The sequence below is a fragment of the Nelumbo nucifera genome, chromosome 3 (genome assembly GCF_055504915.1).
Source record: "Nelumbo nucifera cultivar China Antique chromosome 3, China Antique-T2T, whole genome shotgun sequence".
In the NCBI taxonomy this organism is placed as follows: domain Eukaryota; kingdom Viridiplantae; phylum Streptophyta; class Magnoliopsida; order Proteales; family Nelumbonaceae; genus Nelumbo; species Nelumbo nucifera.
In genome coordinates this window covers 85,020,943-85,042,236 of record NC_142651.1, presented here as the reverse complement: position 1 = coordinate 85,042,236, position 21,294 = coordinate 85,020,943, and the positions used below count along the sequence as shown (strand labels likewise).

Below are 21,294 nucleotides of genomic sequence, written 5' to 3'. Positions count from 1 at the left end.
CCCTAGATTAGATAGATTGATACCACGTATATCATGTATCTGACCTATGCCTTCCAAGCCAAAAAACAAGAAAGCCCCAATTTTAGGTTTTATGGTTTGGTCCTTAGCTTTGTGACTTCAGATTGTATACTTTTTAAAACAATCTTACCAAATTCTAAAAACAAATTATTTCTTGTTTGAATAAGCTTTTGTTTTTGAGCCTTGGGCTGTGTTGAATTGCTTTTAAAACCATAGAAGTCTAAAACCAAACACTTTTTATCAGGGACAAATTGGAATCTCCTGCAAATAAAAACTGTGGGCACATAGCGCCGGCCCCACATTGTAAATATCTCTGGTACACGGTACCAGCCCACGCTGTTAAAATGTATGCAAAATTTTTTATTGCAGCAAATCCCATTGTCCAAAATCGGGCTTTTAAATCACAAATCCTCAAGTCTATCCAAAAACAATCTAAGGAAGTGTTTTACAACACCAATGTTTTTGTGTTCATTTGTTTTTGGAATCACCACATCAGTAATATTCTGTTTTTGTTTTCAAAGTGAAAAACAAATTGGTTTTGTTTGGAAAAGCAATACATGTTTTTGAAACCAAGAAAATATTAGTTTTTAAAACAAAAACAAATCTTTTATATGTAAAACATGATGTTTTATAATCAGATGAAAATATGTTTTTAAAACTAAATTCAAGAATATGTTTTTGGTTTCAGTTTTGAAAACAAAAGAATATATACACAACCAAAAACATATATGTTTCTTATATTTTTATTTTAAGAAACAATCTATTTTCAAACAAGATTGTTTTGATTAATTTGTTTTTAGAATCGAAAACAAGAAACACAATTCCTAAATCTCCCAAATTTAACATTTTTATTGGCAATTTTTATGGAGATGGGATCTGGTCCTCACAAATGGGCGCCTCACATGCACATCCACCGTGCATTGAGAACATCTCCCGTGAATAATAATTGATAAGTATGGGAGATATTTCCGATGCATGGTAGGATGTGCCTGTGAGGCGCCAGGTGTGAGGAGTAGATGTGGTCCCATTTCTATGATAGAGAAAAGGCTTGGTACCTGAAAACCTAAAACCAATAAGAAACCCACTTACCCACGTGATCTTAACAACTCCTAATTTTAACACTTGATTGAAGGTTAGGTACCCTCAAGTCCTAGAATTGACATCAGCTTTGTAGGTTGTGTTTGGTTTGGTAGAAAATAAGAGAGAAGCAGAAAGGCGAGGGAAACTTATTTTCTAACAAAACCAAACGTATCCTTAGTGGGAGGTGGTTGGTAACGCGCCTTCTCCAATGGGCAATAGTCTTTCCCCCTCTTTCTCTCTCTGCCTACTTTCTCACATCACACTTGAAAATTCACTCTTCTTGTTGAAACAGGGTCCTTCCAACCACCAAACCAACCTCATCAGATTCCTTCTCCATCTCTTCTCTTGTATAAAACCGTCTTTTCTGTTATTATTTTCTTGTTCTCTCCAAATCTCATCTCTCAGGTAAGCTTAATTTGTCCTTCTCTCTTCCACTTACGTTTTCCTTTTCTTCTTTCTTCTCTTTTTTTCCCCTCTTTAAGTTCATTTCAGTCGTAAATTTATACACATTGGTCCTTAATTGCATTTGGTATTCTTTATTTTCTCCTTTTCAATGATCTTATTTAGTTCAATTACTTTACTTTTGTTGTTTTGTTTGTTGTTTCCTATGAAGAACAGAGATGAACTTTTCAGCTTACCCAACTTAATACTTTTGCTTCGAGTTTTCTATTGAGTGGTTAGCTTTACTTTTTCTGTTGCTGCGGTTCTTATGATTTTGATTTTGTTTGTTGTGCAGGTTTCCTTTCTTCTTTGAAACTGTCTACTTGCTTTAATGGCTCAGGATCTCGTTAACCCAGAAGGAGAGGTACTCCCTTTGAAGACTTTGGTTTTCTAAATAAGGAATAAAATTACTTTTCGGCAATTATCTGTGTTTGGATCTTCTGGTTATAGATGTATGTAGTGGATTATTGTTTCATATCACTGATTGATTTAGTGTACCAATACATACTCATCAGGTTGTTCTTGGAGATGAAATAAACCATGTGAGATTGATAACTTTGAACCGGCCTCGCCAATTGAATGTCATTTCATCCAAAGTGGTAACTTAAATAAATTTGCAGTGGCACTCTCTATGCTCTGTTTTCTGATGAAATTCTTTTGTTTTTGGTGAATTATGAAATAATTAATAGGTTCAGCTTCCATTTCGTTCGCTTCCCAAGTTGAATTATGAAATAATCACACCACTGAGTCATTGATACCCTTTTTTGGGGTCAGGTTTCTCTGCTAGCTGAGTACCTAGAGAAATGGGAGAAGGATGATGACGCAGAGCTTATTCTAATTAAGGTTAGTATTTTTACTTCTTGGCATTCGAATGTCTTGAACTTTTTTTTTCTTTTTTGTTTAGTTCCATAGTGCCATTGAGCCATTAACAATCAACAAATTGTTTATATATTGTTCATGATTTTCTTTCTTTTTAATTTGGCCATGTTTTCCTTTAGAGGAGCACAAAATATTTCATGTATTCACTTTATCATTTTCTTATCCAGGGGGCTGGGCGTGCTTTTTCTGCTGGTGGGGACTTGAAGATGTTCTATGATGGCAAGAAATCATGTAAATAGAAGTCTAATATCTTTGTTATCAAACTTAGTAGTTCCATTTCTTGTTCAGGCAATTTTTGTATCTGAGCATTTAGAATTAAATTCACTGTTATATTTCCTAGGTGTAGTTGTTTAAATAGAGAAAGTTACTTATAGATAATCTTTTATTAGATGATTCCTGCCTAGAGGTTGTGTACAGAATGTACTGGCTTTGTTATCACATCCATACTTACAAGAAAACGCAGGTAAGATGCTTTAAGATTGTTAAGAACAAATGTTTCTTATATTTTGTTATCTTTGTTGCTGTAGTCACCTGCTGGTTTGTTTTCAGGTAGCTCTTGTTCATGGAATTTCCATGGGTGGAGGTGCAGCTCTCATGGTACCATTGAAGTTCTCAGTTGTCACAGAGAAAACAGTGGGTATTTGGGACTTTCAATTTTTGCTGAAATTTGTTCTAATTTTTCTTTATATCAGACCAGATGGTTGATTTCTAATGCACTGTTGTAGTACACATGCCTTGAAGTGCTTTTTTTGTAAACAATATATGCATTGCGTCCTTTTATCATGTAGGTCTTTGCCACACCTGAAGCCAGTATTGGGTTTCACTCTGACTGTGGCTTCTCATACATGCTCTCACGTCTCCCTGGGCATTTGGGTAAGCGTGAACTAAATGACACAGACCAGGATTTTGTTTCATGGTGAAACGTTTGAATTTTTTATTGGTTTTACATTGCATGTAATGGTGAAATGGGTCTTTGCTTCTCAAGGAGAGATATATAGCTTAGGCAGGGTAAAAATGTCAAAAGAAAAAGGAAAGTTGTGTTTGTTTATCATATATCCTTTTGTGACTTCATATATTGGTAAATAACAGGTGAACTCTTGGCTTTAACGGGTGCAAGACTCAATGGAAAAGAATTGATTGCAGCTGGCCTGGCAACCCACTTTGTCCCTTCTGAGGTAAGCTCAAACTATTATCAAATTGTCAGAGAACTTACAGACATTTTTACAATTTCAAAATATGCTTAAGTGCGTTAGCTTTGATAATGTTGTTTTAATGCTTAATAATTACCTACCCAACAAGCTCAATATAACATGCAAATATCACTATAAATTTCTTCAACTTCCCAATAAAAGCAATGACACTCACACCTTAAAGTACAAGGCACAATTTTCACACAATGGGATGGATGCCTTCTATCGTGCCTGTAAATGTAAATGTGCATATACCATGTCCTTATATCTTTAGCAGTAACATATTTGAAGATATTTTGAGGTGTTGTTTAGCATTTGGGGCTTCTTGATAATTATAAAATGGTTTGTGAGAATGTGATAACTTGCTCTGAAGCTCCCAATTTTCTTAAATTGTTATTTGTGATAATCTATATACTAATCTTATGCATATTCCTGTATTTTTCTTCATTTTAATTTGATGTTTTCTTAAAAGAGTGGCAACTCATGGAACCTAAGCCTCAAACATCTGAAGGTCCTTGTGTCTCGTGGCTCTTACCTCATACTTCTACATTTTTAAACATTCACTTGTTCCAAGATATACATGAGTAAGCAATCACAGTGTCCAAGTTAAGATGCAAGGGGAACAGAGAGCCTTCATTTCAAACTGATGATAAAGCATTTCTGAATGATAGAATTGAAACAAGACCATAGATGAAGATCATACATCCACATGAAGTAGACAAGGTGCATCCATCAGGTGAGGAAGAAACAATTAGTATGGAATCAAGGTTACTCGGTACAAAACCTGCTGCAAAGACTGCAAAAATGAATTGTCAAATGAGTCCCACGGAGCCAATTTGAGACTACAAGGGGAAAAGTAATACCAAACAATTTGGAGAGTGACATTCACTAGGAGGAATTTTATGTTGATTTCATTTTCAGATATTGAACCAACCTGGATGTATGTAATACATATTGTTCCATCAAATTCCACACAGAATTCATTTATTTATTTAATTTCGAATATGTTTGAGCTCTATCTATGTCAAAGTTTCTTTATCCCTATCCAACAATTACTGATGCAACCTTTAATTGATCTACATACATGCAGAAATGTAGTAAGAGATGTTAAGCTAATAGAAATTCCAATGTGGCAATTATTTACCCAAATTTTTAATTTTTAATTAATCATTTTCTTTTCTTTGTACTAAAATTACTTTCCTTATACATGTATATCATATGTCTATCAGAAATTGCCTGAGCTTGAGAAGAAATTGATAAATTTAAACTCGGGTGATGTGAATGCGGTTAGATCAGCAATTGAGGAATTCTCTTTGGATGTTCAACCAGATGAAGAAAGCATCCTAAACAAGTATACATCCAAACTGATAAAGCATATCTTTTCTGCTACTGAAGGAGATCCATAATGTTGGAGTTAATACTGATATGAAAATCTTCACTTGCAGGCGATCAACAATTGACAAGTGCTTTTCACATGAGTCAGTTGAAGAGATTATAAAATCACTTGTGAGTTCACGAGATAGTATGATAACTTATGTGGTCTTGTTAGTCTTCGAAAATATGCCCAAGTTGAGCAGTTCACTTCTTTCACTCTTAATAGGCATCTAAATTCTCTTTATTATGTCTGTGTGCACATATGTGTGATTTGTAGATCCACCAGTTTTACACCCTAAGACCAAAAATCAGCTTAACACTTGGAACATATGGAGAAATGAGTATAGCACCTAACAGGTTAAGTGTTTTAAATTCCATTGTCCTTATTAACCAAAAGGTACTCTCCATTCAGGAAACTGAGGCAATCTGTGAGGGAAATGGATGGATAGGTCCAGTGCTCAAGGGCTTGAAAAGATCTTCCCCAACAGGATTGAAGATAACATTACAATCGGTACACTTGAAATTTCCTTTGTCATTTATACACTTTTTTTTTTTTTATAAGAAAGGAAGATGAGCTACACAACATGGAGAGTAGCTCTCCTCATGGAATCACAAAAATAGATGAAAGAAAATAACCAATTTAACACAGGAGAAGAACTAATTCTGGAGGACCAATGATCTTCATTAGTAATCCAACCTGTGGCAAAATTTGTTTCTCTATACGCATGAGAGAAAAGAACGTCAAGGTCTCTTTCCCTACACTGGTGAAGCCATTCCTCGATTAAGTTTGCAATACTCCACAGTGGCACAATCAATCAAATCCTTCAAGCTGTCAATGGCAATTTTTGAGTCTCCCTCGATGATGAAATCACTTCTGGGGAATCTTCTTGTTGCCCTAATTGCTTCAAAAGCTGTCCATGCTTCTGCTAAGTTAATTGAGAAATTACCTGTCATTCTGGATTCCACTCCTAGCACCTGCCCTAAATTCTTGCAACCCAGCCAATTGCACATTCACCATTAGTCCATTAGTTTTGCGAGAAGCATCAAAGTTGCTTTTTATTACTCCCCTCTTTGGGGGCACCCAGCTAACTTCTAGAGACTCTTTCCTTCCCTCCACATTTTCTCCTACCCCGTTATAAAACTCCTCTGCTTCCCATCGAGCCTTTTCTATAACAACCTGGGGAGGGGTGCTTCTGTCATCAAAAGCCCTGCTGTTCCTGTTTTTCCAAATTCTCCAAAGAATAATGGCCATTAAAGTTTTCAATTTATCATCCTCTCTACTCAAGATTTCTATTCTCCTCTATCAACTATTAAAACTTTGGTCTTCATTGAAAGGCTTAATCCTCGAGTCATCAAAAAAATTCCATATTTGCTTTACATAATCACAATGGAAGAAGATGTGCACTAAGTTTTCTTGATCTCCACACAGGACAATCCAAGTTGATATTAAAGCCCTTCTCTCAAAATCAGGTTCTCAACAGGATCTTGCAAGTGAGGAAAAAAAAAACATCTTATTTTGGGCAGGCATTTCACTGTCCAGATTTTCCTCAGTTGTTGTAATTCTCTTTCCTCATAATTTGACCTACCGCCTACAAGTTATAAGCTGATTTGACTGAAAAGAAACCCATGGGTTTGGTCTCCATATTATTTTGTCTTCTTTATCCTCAGATGGGATGACAATGGTTTTTATTTGTTTCCAGATTTGATCTCTTGCTAGGTTTCTAGCCCTTTTCTCGTCCCAAGTTCTATTTGATCTATTTAGAATCACTTCCACTTTGTCTTGAGGGTTACTTACTGAGGACATATCAATCCTTGACTCCAGAGCGGTCTCTCCTATCCATGTATCTTTCCACAGACAGATTTTCCACTACCAATAATCCATTTTAAACATTTCTTTAAGATCCCTTTGACTTAAAATACCTTTCCAGGTCCATGAGTCCCTTCCCCTGGCTTCAAGAGTCCAGAAATCCTTATTTTTTAAATATTTTTCTTTCATCACTTGGACTCATAAGTTTTCCGATTGCGAACCCAATTTTGCTTGGCAAGCATTATTCATCCATTCTGGTTTCTTTACGCCTCATCCTCCTTTATGCTTTGATTTGCATAAACTTTCCCATTTGATTAAATCAAGGGGTTTTCTATCACTTTTACCCCACAAGAAACCTTTTTGGAGTTTGTTCAAGGCTTGCAAATTTTCTTATGGAATTTTAAAAGCTCTCCTCACAAATAGAAGCATCATACATATGGTTGCCTTTAAAAGAGCCATTTTACCCGCTATTAAAAGAGTTTTTATTCCAACCACTTAATTTATACAATAAATTTCAGTTGTACAGTTTTTGCATTTCATTATTTTATCAAGTAGTCAATAAAGTCCAACAGTCCAACACCTGATCTGAGATCCAATCTTATTATTTTTGGTTTCAGATTATCCATTTACATAATAAAGTTAATAAAGTCAACTGGACTAAATCCAAACAAAATCTGACCCGATTAAAGCCCTATTGGCAAATATAAGGAACAGATTTTGAACCTTTATTCTGCTTGATGTTTCTTGCAAATTCCGACACCCATTCTCTTTAAGCTTAATTTTCCAGATTCGAGAAGGAAGGAAGCAAACTCTGCTTGAATGTCTGAAGAAGGAATTCAGACTAACAATGAACATACTAAGAACCACAATATCTGGCGATGTCTATGAGGTAATAAAGTAGTAGTCTGCCATATGTGAGAAGTAATAATGTATTAATATTTTATTTGGATAGCATACTTTTCCTGATGAATCCAACTAATATTTCTCTTGATTCTGTGCTTGAAAAGGGCATTAGAGCTCTAACTATTGACAAAGATAATGCTCCAAAGGTATGCTCTCTCTCTCTCTCTCTCCCTCTCTCTCTCTCTCTTTACAAATTTACATGCCATGGCAGTGGGAGCCAGCAAGTCTTGACAAAGTGGAAAGTGAAAAGGTGGATCTGGTATTCAAACCATTTAAGGATGAACTGGAGCTCCAAATTCCAACCAGGGAAGAATGCAGGTCAGTTTTTCTAAGGGATTATGCTTTGCCTACCACTTTATTTTTCTTTTCCCTTTTTAAAAGATAGGGCAAATTCATCTCTTCTTTTGTATAAATTTCAGATGGGATGGAAAGTATGAATATTCACCATATCCAGGCTTAAAGGCGGCAGCTGGTGTTCCTGCAGCCTCACCAGAGTAATTAACTGAGCAGCGACAGTAACTTAGGATTTTCTTCTTTTTTTCTCCCTTTTTTTTTTCCTTTTTGTCATTATGTTATAATCTACTGGTTCATGCAGTTTGTACTTCCAGTTCGTTTCTGCTTATAATTATGAATAAATTGCATTGTTGTTATTATGTACTGCAATAATCAGGAAAAAAGGAAAACAAAATATCAGATTCTTGTTTGTTGAATCATTAAGAAAATGATGGTATTAAACGAGAGTAATTGTATAAGATTGGAAAGATGGATCCAAGAGAGCCCAGCCTAAAGACATACAGAAAAACAAAGTTTTTAATTTATTTACTTGTTTTCTGTATCGGCAGTGGTGTATGGATAAATTAAACCATGTCCTTTTTATGTTTTATTTAGTTTTTCTTTCAAAGTTTGGTTTGTGTATATATCTTTTATTAAAAAAAGGGGTTCCAGAAACACCTGTATTTCGGACCCCAAAAATACGATACCATACATGAACCTTGGTTTGCTCCACTGCAACCTGGGTGACCAAAGTTCAAATCTTGGAAACAACCTCTCTGTATGTGCAGGGACAAGGCTGTGGACATCTGTCCCTCCCCATATACCCCACATTGGCCGGAGCCTTCTGAGGCTCCATTTAGAGTACAAATACAAAAATGTAGAGTGCAAAACCTAATATTTTATATTATTGTGTATTTATTTGTACAGTACATATTTGTGTTTGTACTCCTTCCGAACCGAGCCAAAATTTTGGTACACCACAGTAGGACTCCTACAAAAAATCATCATCCGAAATACATTCTCTTTGAATTTCTCTAACATATTCTGAAGAAACAATTATCCCCAAAGCACAAGCATCCACTCAAACTAAACGCTCAAGCGTCCCAACAACATTAAAAACTAAAGAATAATTAAAAAAAGAGAGAGACTGATCAATCCCATGTTTAAGATTTAAGATTTCAATTTCTAGGTATATCATGTTGTCAATCTTTTTACAGTCAACAACCAAAAAAATAAATAAGCGAGAAAAAAAAATTAAAGCCAATCCCTACTGTTTGCTACTACTATCTCTTTCAAAATTTTGATTCATAGAAGAGTATCTATTTGCTTCTCTTTCAGTGGGGTTCTGTTTCTTCTTCTTTCTTCCTACTTCTATAACTATTGTAAGCATTTAAGCTCTACTCGATTGGAGATTCACTCAAAAGCCCAACTGTGTTCTTTCCGGATCTCCTGTTCTTCTTCAGGCGTAAAGTCATTCTCGATATTAAAAATCTTCCGAATCTGCTCCGGCTGCTTCCCTTTAATGATATCAGCGACCTTCTGGCAAGTCAAATCCAGCAACCCTTTGATATGAAGGTAGTTGGCAGCCATTATAAGATGGTAAAGTTCATCGACACCGACGTTGATGTACTCTGAGTCCCAGTTCTTGATTTCTTCGTGAGCCTCGTTATCACCGTCCATCTTCTTCTTGAAATCCAACTCGACGTGTTTCTTGCAATAATCAATCACCTTGGATAAGACAATGCTGCTGACGTTGAGCAACGGAATCACATCGCCACCAAAGCCATCTTCAACCATTTGCTTGATCATCTCAGACTGAAGGGCGACGGCCTCGTCGACCTCGAAATGCTTTCCATCGGAGCTCCTCAGAATGAACTTCTTCGAGGACGAGGACGAGGGCGACGGCAAGGAGGAGGAGGAGGACGCCATTGCAGCAGAAGCAGATGAGGAGGAGAAGAGAGAAGTTGAAGATTTTGATGCCAGCTCTCTTCGGGTGGTCTCTTCAATTTATAAGCAACTCCCTCCGCTTCCTCTCAGTGTTTCGTTTTCAACTCTATTTCTACGTACTACGTAGACTTCCAATTTTGATTATGATTTACGACTGCAATTCCTTGTCTACAAAGGAAAGTATTTTTCTTTTCTGGGTAACTTGCTAAAACCTCCCCAAAACTTTCTGTGGTTGCGGAAAGCCTTCCTAAGTCTGGTAATTGCAACCATCTTTCTTAAACTTTTAGATAATTGCATACAGATCCTTTTGATAGAATCTTCTAAAAAAAGGCACAAAAATATTCAAAATATATTAATTTATTTTCAAATTTTCCCTTAATATCAATCATTCAAAATTAAAGCTGCAACTTTAAATTTTCTATTTTTTATTGTATAAAATTTGTATTGTTTTTTCTGTAAAAGTCAGTCTTGATATTAATTGTATGGGCATTTTGGATATTTTTGTCATTTTTAAAAGATTTTAACGATTTTAACTGTATCAAAAGATTCAAAAGAAGTGATTGAAATTATCAAACTTCAGATATGGTTTAAGCAATGGTTAGAAATTCTAGAGGAGGATTCAGTGATTTAGCCTTTTTTGATAAAGGTAAAATTGTGCAAAGGAAACTAATTAATTGACTATTGAGCGAAAAACTTCGGTTGTGGGGGATCCACCCGAATTCTCTATAGGGTTGTTCCCAATGCACGAGTTGGATGCATTGTGGCCTTGTGGGCGTGTTTGAAGTGATCTTTGTGGGTAGAGATCTTCTATGGTTCTACCCATGAAACACTTCTAAGTTCTAACCAGTGTTTAGAAAATTGAATCGGTCGGTTGGACTGGTTGAACCATAACCCAAGCCTTTACCGGTTTGGCCATACCCCCAAATCACATTGGATAAAAAACCGACCAAAATCGGTGATCTAGATGGTTGAACTAGAAAATCGGTCGATTTTTTGAATTTTTTTTTGCACATAAAGGCAAACTTCTAAAGACCATAACTTTGTGCTTAGATGTCCAATTGCGGTGAACTTTTTTTTTCTTTTGAGATCTACGTGTTCCCAAGTTGCCAAATGTGCCTTTTCCCACTATTTTTGCTAAAAAACATGTTTTTTCTTCAAATATTAACTTTTAATATGAAAAATTGGAACTTATATATATATATATATATATATATATATAGATAGATAGATAGATAGATATTATAGAACATAATTATATAATATGCACGTGCATGTGGAAATGTCAGATAACATTAATAAATTCAATTCTTGATTATCACACTTATTTTTGTTTGATATGATAAGTTTATAATATCTTAGATATCTCAAAATTTTCTATAAATTTTAGGTATTTTTATGTATTTTTTAAATCTTTATTATTTAATTATGACATCATTGTTTAATTCACTTACCCAAACGATTGGACCATTATGGTGCAAGGCAAGTAGGTTGATCTGAATTTAAGCTTAACCCAAGCCCAACCCTGTGCATTGGACCTAAGGCTTCACCAAAGTCAAGTCTAATATGTTCAACTTGGGCCCAACTTCCAACCTACATTGAAATTTAATGCACTTGGGTTTATCAATTAGCCCAATGATAAAACTTGTCATAAAATATATGTGTACAATTGTATATACATGCATGTATGCAAATATATGCTATATATGTATTTATGATTGTATGTATTAGCTACTTAAGGGATAGACTTGGGCCCAAATAGAAAAATAAAAAAGTTCAAACTTTTGAACCTAGGCCTAGGTACAAGTCGAGGATCGAAAATCGAAGCTAGACTATCTAAAATTACGAGTTAGGTCGATTCGAGCTTGAGTTAAGCCCACTTAATTTTGTCTCCCTATGGACCATAGACCATTAATTAGATGCAAAAACAATTTTTTTTCTAATTTAGTATAGTTTTTAATTCTATTTCTATCATTAATAAAAATAACTACGATCGCACTTATTTTTGTTTAGGGAAAATTCCCAATAGGTACCCTGTACTTTAGGCCGAGTGCCAACTTAGTAGCTGAACTTTAAAACGCGACAAACTAGTACCCGAACTTCATTTTGCAACAATCTAGTACATATGACCGTTAGTTATATATATCACATGACCTCATGTGCGATTTAAGACTTTTAAAAATGTCAAAATTACCCTTGCACACTATCATCATCTTCTTTTTGAAGAAAATGAAATAGAGCCCAAACACACTGTTCATCATCTTCTTTCTCAAGAAAATAAAGATCAGGTTCCGGGAACCCAAATCTCTTGATAGAGGTGAAGCATCCATCCACCACCAACCAAACGTTCTTCGCCGCATCGAAGAATGCTTGCAGCAATTGTTGAGTGTGTAGGTGGCTCCCTATGGAACTGAACGGTAAGGTGGGTCCCGCAGCTCTCTAAACCGCATTAACTTGCGAATAGGGTCTCCCGGCTAATCCGGTTCCTGGTAAACTTCATATATAAATACCCCACACCTTCGGCAATACGGTGCCACCCTCCAAGCTCCCACCACCATCGCCGCGTCTCATCGTTTCGAGGGTCTGTCTCATTCTGCATCCATCTTAGGGTTTGTTTCTTTAGGGCTTTTGTCCAGAGTTTCTTCTTCCCTTGCATGGCAGTTAGCTTGTTGGCTCGCAAGGCATCCGACCTCTGTCTTGGAATATCACTGAGGTCGCTCTCCATTTCCACCACCATCAGCGATGCGTTGTTGATGCTCAAGGGGTCGGGTGACAACTTTCTCAGCATTTGGAGCTACGATCACTCCTCGAATGCGAAAGTCGGCTTCGAGGATTGTTGATGTGTCGGGAAGCTTTGCATGATTGATGTGATCTGCTATCACTATAAAGAGAAGAACCCCGCTTCCCTTTCTTTGCGATTACTCTGATCTTTGTTCTTCTCATGAAGCCAGCAGGAATAGTGAGGCATGTAGAGCGTCATTCAAGGTTCGCATTTGGAAGCAAATCCAAGCTTCATTCTGTTTTCTTATTAATTTAATTTTACAAATTTTCCGTTGTTTACTTTGACTATTTTGATTTCGAGAGTATTATAATGCCTTTGTCTGTGTTTTTACTTCATTTTACTTAATATCTTCCTTGAAAATTCTTCTAGGAATGGTTACTATTTTGTTAAATTTTCTATTTTCACCCTTAGAATTCTACGTTGCTTAATGAAATTTAAGCCACCATTGTTAGAACTTATTCATGTAGCTTGAGATGAATCAGCAATTGGGACCCAGTAGTGTCTGGAACTAGCTGCTGAAATGGTAAGTTGTTCTAGAAGCCCACATAAGGCTCCCACTGAGAGAGGGAGTACATGGTTTCATATCTAATGGTTTGTAAAACAGTGGTTGGTGGAGCCTCTGATTTTACAGTTCCTTAACCATGAAGGAAGGCCCATCTCTAGGCGGTTTGGGCTCTATAAATAGAACCCCATACACACACACTAGCCATCAATCGGTTGAGAGCAACCGTGACTAGAGAGAAGAGTCCCCATTGTGCTCTATTTTTCAGGTTTTGCAGTTCTGCAAGGAGCAAAGTGTTCTCCGGTTCGTTTTCTTTCAGAGAAAAGAGAGAGAGAAAGTAACAAAGCTAGAAGATGTGTTTCTGAAAGTCTCTAATGTCGGAATAGAGCCATGGACGCCAACTTTACATCAATAGCTCAAGGTCGGTTTTACTTATTTTAGTCTGTTTCTAGAGCAAAGAATGCTTCTATGATACTTCTTTCATGTTCAAAAGTCATCATTATATCTGACAATTGGTATAAGAGCCACTCTATGCTCTGAAATGGCTGAAACATTGCTCTTTTCTTCTTTGTTTCTCAAGGAATCTTAGACCTGAAAATCACCGGATTCCGACCATTTCTAGCCGTTTTATTGTCGGAAAAGACCTTCTAGGTGGTCGACAGTGACATTCCGATCGTTCGTCGTCAACCGGCGCCCTTCAACACCCGTTCGGTGCTGCTGTGTTCGCTCAGTCTAGTGAACATTGTAGCACCAGATTCAGGTGAAGAAGATGAAGCTCGAGGGTCGGGTGCCTGGATGCCCGACCCGACCCGACCCGGTAAACTTATGGTGTATGATTCCAGTTTGACCTGGTTGGACCTGTTCCAACCCAGTTCAGTTTGAGTTTTAGCTTGAACCGGTTCGATTTTGCGCGGGTTGGATCAGAGTTGTTAGAACCGTTCGACTTAACCCAATAGACTATGACAACGTCACAGTTGTGGCTGGTTCAAGGGGTTTTTGAACTCCGATTTAGCTGAAATTTTGTGGGCCCCCACTAGACTCTATGACCCTATTATGCATGACATTTCAGACAAAAACACCCTTTGGATAAGGAGATATTGGACCAATTCAGTGACTAATCTTCCGGTTCACTATCATATTGATGACTTCTTGAGGCCGGTTTAGGGGGTTTCCGACCTCGGATTGAGCTGAAATTTGAAGGGATCATAGAGGACCCTATTGTATACTCTTGCTCAAAATTTCATTCAAAATGAACCAATATATGTATATATGTGTGTGTGTGTGTGTGTGTGTATTGTCTTTATTTGGACGTGAGTATGAGATTCTCCTCTATAAATAAGTCACATATTTGCACTTAACTATGATGGGTAGCGATTCGGCCCAATGGAAGGATGTTATTTTGAATAGTTAGAGTGGGACGAAAAGACTAAATAAGGGGTTCTGCTTGGGGAAACTTGTAACCCAACGGTGATGAGCTTACCCAACCAACTTACTTAGTCTGGACCACCGAGATCATTTGTAGAATTATCGTTCAGCCCAATGGAGGAACGATATCCTACATCGATCTTGGGTCAAGAACTAATCAAGATTATGCAATGGTCTTGATGAGATCTAACTAATGATTACCCCAATTTTAAGTTAGATTATTGATATGTGTGTGTATTTTATGTGGCATGACATTTTGTATGTTATGAAACTTGTAGTTGTTAATCCAACAATGGTTACTGGTTATCTATCAGGCATTGAAATATTAACTAGTACAAACTTTAACAAGTGGACATACCAGATTATGATTGTTCTTGGGTGCACGGATTTGGATCTTGTAATTAGAACAAACAAACCCACTAAAATCATTGGTGCCAGTACTGGTGAGCAAAAGACACTTTATGAAATGTTGGACATTCTAATCGCATGAGTCTCATGATCATAAGGAGCACCATTTCTACTATAATCCATGGTGCAATTCTTGAAAAGGAAAGCACAATGGATTATTTAAAGGCAGTAGAAGAATACTTTGTTGGCTCCACAAAAACATTGGCAAGTACCCTCATGATCAAAATGATCACCATGAAATATGATGGTCGCAGTGGGGTACGTGAGCACATTATGAAAATGAGTGACATGGTGAACTAGATAAAAGGAATGGATATGGAAATATCCAAAGGTTTCCTTGTGCACTTCATTATGACTTCTCTCCCCTTACAATTTGGTCCATTTAAGATCAACTATAATACGCAGAAAGAGAAATGGAAAATGAGCAAGCTAATCGCCATGTGTGTTCAAGAAGAAGAAATGATTAAGAGTGAAATGCCTGAAAGTGCTCACCTAACCACTGGACCACATAAGAGACATTTCAGGAAGAAAACTCAGAGAAAGGGAAAAGAAAAGGCCGTTGCTGCGGAAAGTGGGGATTATAAAGTTCGTTGCTTCTTCTTTAAAAAGAAGGGACACGTAAAGAAAGAATGTCCCAAATATGCGGCATGGCTCGACAAGAAAGATAAGAATTATGCCATTATGTTTTCTAAATCCTATTTGGTTAGCGCACCTTTTAATACTTGGTGGGTGGATATGGGCGCTACAACTCATGTCACGATTTCTCTATAGGGCTTTCTGACAAGCCGACGGCTACATAAGGGAGAACACACCATAGTTGTTGGTAATGGAATAGAGATAGATGTTGAAGTTGTAGGGACATATCGTCTCATTTTGAATACTGGCTTTCATCTAGACTTATTGATACACTATATGTACCTACATTTAAGAGAAATCTTATTTCAGTTCCTAAACTTGATTCCTATGGCTTTGAATTTAAGTTTAAGAACAAAAATTTTACTCTACTTCATAATTCCATTAAAGTTGGGTGTGGTGTGTTATGCAGAAACCTTTATAAGATTAATTTGCACCCTATCTTTGCTCATGGCCCATATAGCTTGCATGAGAACTATATGGTTGTAAATAAAAGAAAACGAGTGAATGAGAATTCATCCATTATGTGGCATAAAAGATTAGGCCACATTTCTAAAGAAAGAATGGAATGTCTCACAGAAGATGGAATCCTCAGTTCGCTGGATTATTCTGATTTCGACATATGTGTGGATTGCATAAAGGGAAAATTCACAAAAATCACTAAAAGGGGAGCCACAAGATGTGTAGAGTTACTGGAAACAATAGATACAGATATTTGTGGACAATTCCCTACTCCTACTATGGGAGGACACAGATACTTCATTACCTTTATAGATGATTTCTCCAGATACAGTTACGTGTATCTGATTCATGAGAAATCAGAAGTACTTGATGTTTTCAAGATCTTCAAGACAAAAGTTGAAAATCAACTCAATAAGAAGATCAAAAGTATACGGTCTGATAGAGGAGGTGAATATTATGGTAGATACACCTAAACAGGCCAAAATCCAAGTGCTTTTGCCTTACTTTTACGAGAATATGGGATTGTTGCAAACTACACCATGCCAAGTACACCTGAGTAGAATGGAGTAGCAGAGCGACAAAATGGTATTCTCATGGACATGGTAAGAAGTATGCTGAGTAATTCAAGTCTACCTGGGATTTATGGGGAGAAGCCTTAAAGACAAATGTACATATTCTCAACAAGGTTCCTACTAAAGCAGTCCCTAATACCCCATATGAATTATGGACTGGTAGGAAACCCAAATTAGGGTATTTACGTATTGGGGTTGTCCAGATGAGGTAAAAGTACATAACCCACAATCAGGTAAACTGGGTCCCAAGACAGTTAATGGTTATTTTGTTGGTTACCCTAAAAGATCTAAGGGTTATAAATTCTTTTGCCCTACTTTGAATACTAGAATTGTGAAATCTAGGCAAGCCGAATTTCTGGAATTTGGGAATTCTAGTGAGAGCTCTAAATCTAGGCAGATCACCTTTCAGGAAACTCCAACGATCATACCTGTACCAGTCACACAGGAAAGAGTTATACCAATTGAAACTCTTGAGACTGATATACAAGGTGTCTAGAATAATGAAATTACAGAAAATACAATGCCAGAAGAACAAATCCCACTTAGAAGATCTCAAAGAGTTCGGAGATCGGCAATATCAAATGACTATGAAGTCTATTTAAATGAGTGTGAGCATGAGTTAAATTTAGAAAATGATCCTGTATCATTTATTGAGGCCATCAACTCAAGGGAATCAACTCACTGGTTAGAAGCCATGAAGGATGAGCATGAATCCATAAAAAACATTGATGTTTGGGATCTCATTGTTCTACTTGAAGGAGTTAAGCCAATAGGTTGTAAATGGGTTTTTAAAACCAAACAAGACTCTAAGGGGAACATTGAAAGATATAAAGCATGTCTTGTTGCAAAAGGATACACTCAAAAAGAATGAATAGACTATACAGAGACCTTCTCTCCAGTATCAAAGAATGACTCATTTAAGATAGTCATGGCCCTGGGTGCTCATTTTGATTTAGAACTGCATCAGATGGATGTTAAGACAGCCTTTCTAAACGGAGATCTGCATGAAGAAATTTACATGCAACAACCAGAAGGTTTTGAAGTAGACTACAAGAAAGGTTTAGTCTACAAATTAAAGAAATCCATTTATGGTCTAAAGTAGGCATCTCGGCAATGGTACCTAAAATTCCATAATATTTTGTGTAATTATGGATTTAAGGAAAATATTGTTGACCAATGTATATACTTAAAGGTCAGTGGAGTAGTTATATCATCTTAACCTTATATGTTGATGATATTCTAATTGCTAGTAACAGCCTTGCAATGTTACACGAGACCAAAAGGTTTTTATCAAACAATTTTGATATGAAGGGTCTCGGAGAAGCCTCTTATGTTTTAGGCATTCAGATTTTCCGAGATCGGTCCCGTAGTATCCTAGGATTAACCCAGAAAGCATATATAGAAAAGGTGCTTAAAAGATTTAACATGCAAAATTGTGCTAGCACTGCTGCCCCTGTGGTAAAAGGAGATAAATTCAGTTTACTTCAATGCCCTAAGAACCAGTTAGAGCAAGACTATGAACATTCTCTATGCATCAGTCATGGAAAGTCTTGTGTATGCAGATGTGTGTACACGTCTTGATATAGCATTTGTTGTTGGTATGCTTAGAAGATACCAAAAGAATCCCGGTATCGACCATTGGAAGGCAGCCAAGAAAGTCATGCGCTATTTACAAGGAACTAAGAATTATATGCTCACTTATAAGCACTCAGAAAATTTGGAGGTAATAGGATATACTGATTCTGACTTTGCTGGATGTCAGGATACTCGTGCATCTACCTCTGGTTATATCTTCATGATGGTTGATGGGCCTATTTCATGGAGAAGTGCAAAACAAACTACAAGAACTGCTTCATCTACTATGGAAGCAGAATTCATAGCTTGTTATGAAGCCACTATTCATGCCATATGGTTACGTAATTTTATCTCAGGTCTTCGAGTAGTGGACTCGATTCAAAGACTGATGAGGATTTATTGTGATAAATGTTGTTGTCGTGTTTTTCTCAAAGAATAACAAGACAAGAACGGGGTCAAAGCACATTGACATCAAATACCTTGTTGTGAGGGAAAGGGTTCTGGATCAGATTGTGTCAATAGAACATATTAGTACTACACTCATGTTAGTTGATCCATTAACAAAGGGACTTCCACCCAAGCTCTTTATGGAGCATGCAACACGCATAGGGTTGGTGGACAGTTTTGATAAATTGGATATGTATTGAGTGTGCTGATTCTTATTGACACCACTTCATGTGATCACAATAAAGTTATTGATTCTGATAAACATATCTCTAATCTATCTCTCAATTTAAATGTGCACACATAACATGAGATAGAGATATATGGGTCATGCTTAGGTTGTCTAAGAATTGTATGCAGTTTGTTCATATTGGTTAAACTTGCTAACTCTATAACCATCGATGGTCCTGAGTCAAATTAATAGAACTCAAGTGACTTTGATGATTTGGGATAGTCATTTCAACTGAATGGAACGGATACCCTTAGGTTTATCATACTGGGTCATTAATGGCCATATAAAGTAAACAGAAAGATTCATCTCAGCTAAGTGGGGGATTGTTAGAACTTATTCATGTAGCTTGAGATGAATCAGCAACTGGGACCCAATAGTGTCTGGAACTAGCTGCTGAAATGGCAAGATGTTCTAGAAGCCCACCTAAGGCTCCCACTGAGAGAGGGAGTACATAGTTTCATATCTAATGGTTTGTAAAGCAGAGGTTGATGGAGCCTCTGGTTTTACAGTTAAGCCCATCTCTAGGGGGTTTGGGCTCTATAAATAGAACCCCATACACACACACACTAGCCATCCATCGGTTGAGAGCAACCGTGACTAGAGAGAAGAGTCTCCATTGTGCTATGTTTTCCAAGTTTTGCAGTTCAGCAAGGAGCAAAGTGTTCTCCAATTCGTTTTCTTACAGAGAAAAGAGAGAGAGAAAGTAACGAAGCTAGAAGAGGTGTTTTTGAAGGTCTCTAATGTCGGAAGAGAGCCATGGATGCCAACTTTACATCAATAGCTCAAGGTCGGCTTTACTTATTTCAGTTTGTTTCTAGAGCAAAAAATGCTTCTATGATACTTCTTTCATGTTCAAAAGTCATTATATCTGACAACCATATCATTAATCGCTTATTTGGTGGGTTTTATCTCGTTCTTTTTTTACATATTTTGTTAAGTTATTTCATACTCGCTATGAAAACTCTTAACAAATTTTCCCTTTTAATTTAATCCATATTCATCTAGGACTCTGTTTTTAATGTACATATTTTTCCCATTGAAGCTCTTTATTTTTCCCTAAATTTTGATATTTTTTCCTGAATTTTCAGCATAGTAGAGGTGATTGATCTTATAATGGAAGGCGCCCAGAACCTGGTAGTCCCAATACAGGGCAGAATCAACAGCAGGAAGAAGCTCCTCCAAAAATCTTCATTTGGTCCCACTCTACACAATGGACGTGAATTTTATTGGCTCACCCAAGAGGATGTCATTCGGTTCCTCCTGAGCTCCATCAACATCTTTTCACCCATCCCGGCTCAGTCGATCGATTCTCTAGGCATCATCGGCACTGAAGTCCTGGCCATCAGATATCACAATCCGACCTATTCCGCTGCGGATTTAATCTCCAATTCCTTGTCTCAACAGACCTCCATCGCTGTCATAGATGATGACGGGAACTTAATCAGGGAGATCTTCCCATACACCCTAGCAAGCTGCGACAAAACGATCGTAGCGGCAATTACAACCCTCTCAATAGGCGATTTAATGGCTTACATCAACTACAACAGTCTGCCGGAAGCCCTGGTACAAGTGGTGAAGGCAAGGTTGAAAGAGAGGAAGTTGGAAGGCATGTTGGAATTGTTGGAGGAATTCTCCCCGTCATCGTCGTCATCGTGTTCTTCAGGCAAGGAGTCCTCTTCGTCGTCGCCAAGGGCGCCGCTGCAGTCGAGCAGTTATAATCGGTAGGGAAGTTACTCAACGAGGATGGTGGGGAGAGCGGAGGCTTCTCTCTCTCTCCACTGGTGCTTCATCGGTGAAGTAGTTAAACAAGTACGTAATTGTGGAAGGTTGGGAGTTTACATAGAGGAGTAGGGTTTGGAGTTTACACTTGAAGGGTGTTTTTGCCTTTTTGCATGCTATTTAACGGTTGGTTAACGCAGGGTACTAGATTGTCGCAAAATGAAAGTTTGGGTACTAGATTGTCGTGTTTTAAAGTTTGGGTTCTAAATTGGCACAAGGCCTAAAGTACAGGGTACCTATCAGGAATTTTTCCTTTTGTTTAATATGATGAATACATAATATTAAAGATGCACCCAAATGTTCTTTTACAAAATTTCTATGTTTTTAATAATTTTTGTGTCTTTATCTTTTTTAATTTTTTTACAAAATTTCTATGTTTCTAATTTAATTTTTTATTATTTAGTCAATGGGATTTTGATTCCCATTGACTAAGAAACCCATGTTCTTTTTTCATATTTATGTAGGGACCAAGGAAAGTTTATTTTCTTGGATATCACTTTCCCAAGTAAATAACTTTCCCACCTAGGAGGAAAGTTACCAACACTTGAATGGGACAAAAATGCCCCTTTTA

At 37.1% G+C, this 21,294-nt stretch overlaps 1 protein-coding gene and 2 pseudogenes across 2 annotated transcripts; 2 read left to right on the top strand and 1 right to left on the bottom strand.

Annotated features, from left to right (window-relative positions):
- Positions 1–1,316: 1,316 nt before the first annotated feature.
- Positions 1,317–8,345, top strand: LOC104585938 (ATP-dependent caseinolytic (Clp) protease/crotonase family protein). 2 transcript variants are annotated; one of them, XM_010242986.3, is made up of 16 exons: positions 1,317–1,503; positions 1,835–1,903; positions 2,055–2,138; positions 2,314–2,382; positions 2,586–2,649; positions 2,808–2,881; positions 2,968–3,051; positions 3,207–3,291; positions 3,508–3,593; positions 4,838–4,959; positions 5,054–5,114; positions 5,395–5,493; positions 7,577–7,678; positions 7,797–7,838; positions 7,904–8,010; positions 8,112–8,345. In XM_010242986.3, the coding sequence occupies exons 2-16, from the start codon at positions 1,871–1,873 to the stop codon at positions 8,188–8,190; spliced, it is 1,191 nt and encodes a 396-aa protein (XP_010241288.1). In that variant the 5' UTR covers positions 1,317–1,503; positions 1,835–1,870; the 3' UTR covers positions 8,191–8,345. The 2 variants fall into 2 exon arrangements, with proteins under 2 accessions (XP_010241288.1, XP_088756750.1); XM_088900624.1 differs by lacking the exon at positions 5,395–5,493.
- An 896-nt stretch (positions 8,346–9,241) lies between these two features.
- On the bottom strand, positions 9,242–10,019 carry LOC104585939 (SKP1-like protein 11 pseudogene; annotated as a pseudogene).
- A 2,544-nt stretch (positions 10,020–12,563) lies between these two features.
- On the top strand, positions 12,564–20,795 carry LOC148801562 (CBS domain-containing protein CBSX5 pseudogene; annotated as a pseudogene).
- The last annotated feature ends 499 nt before the right edge of the window (positions 20,796–21,294 follow it).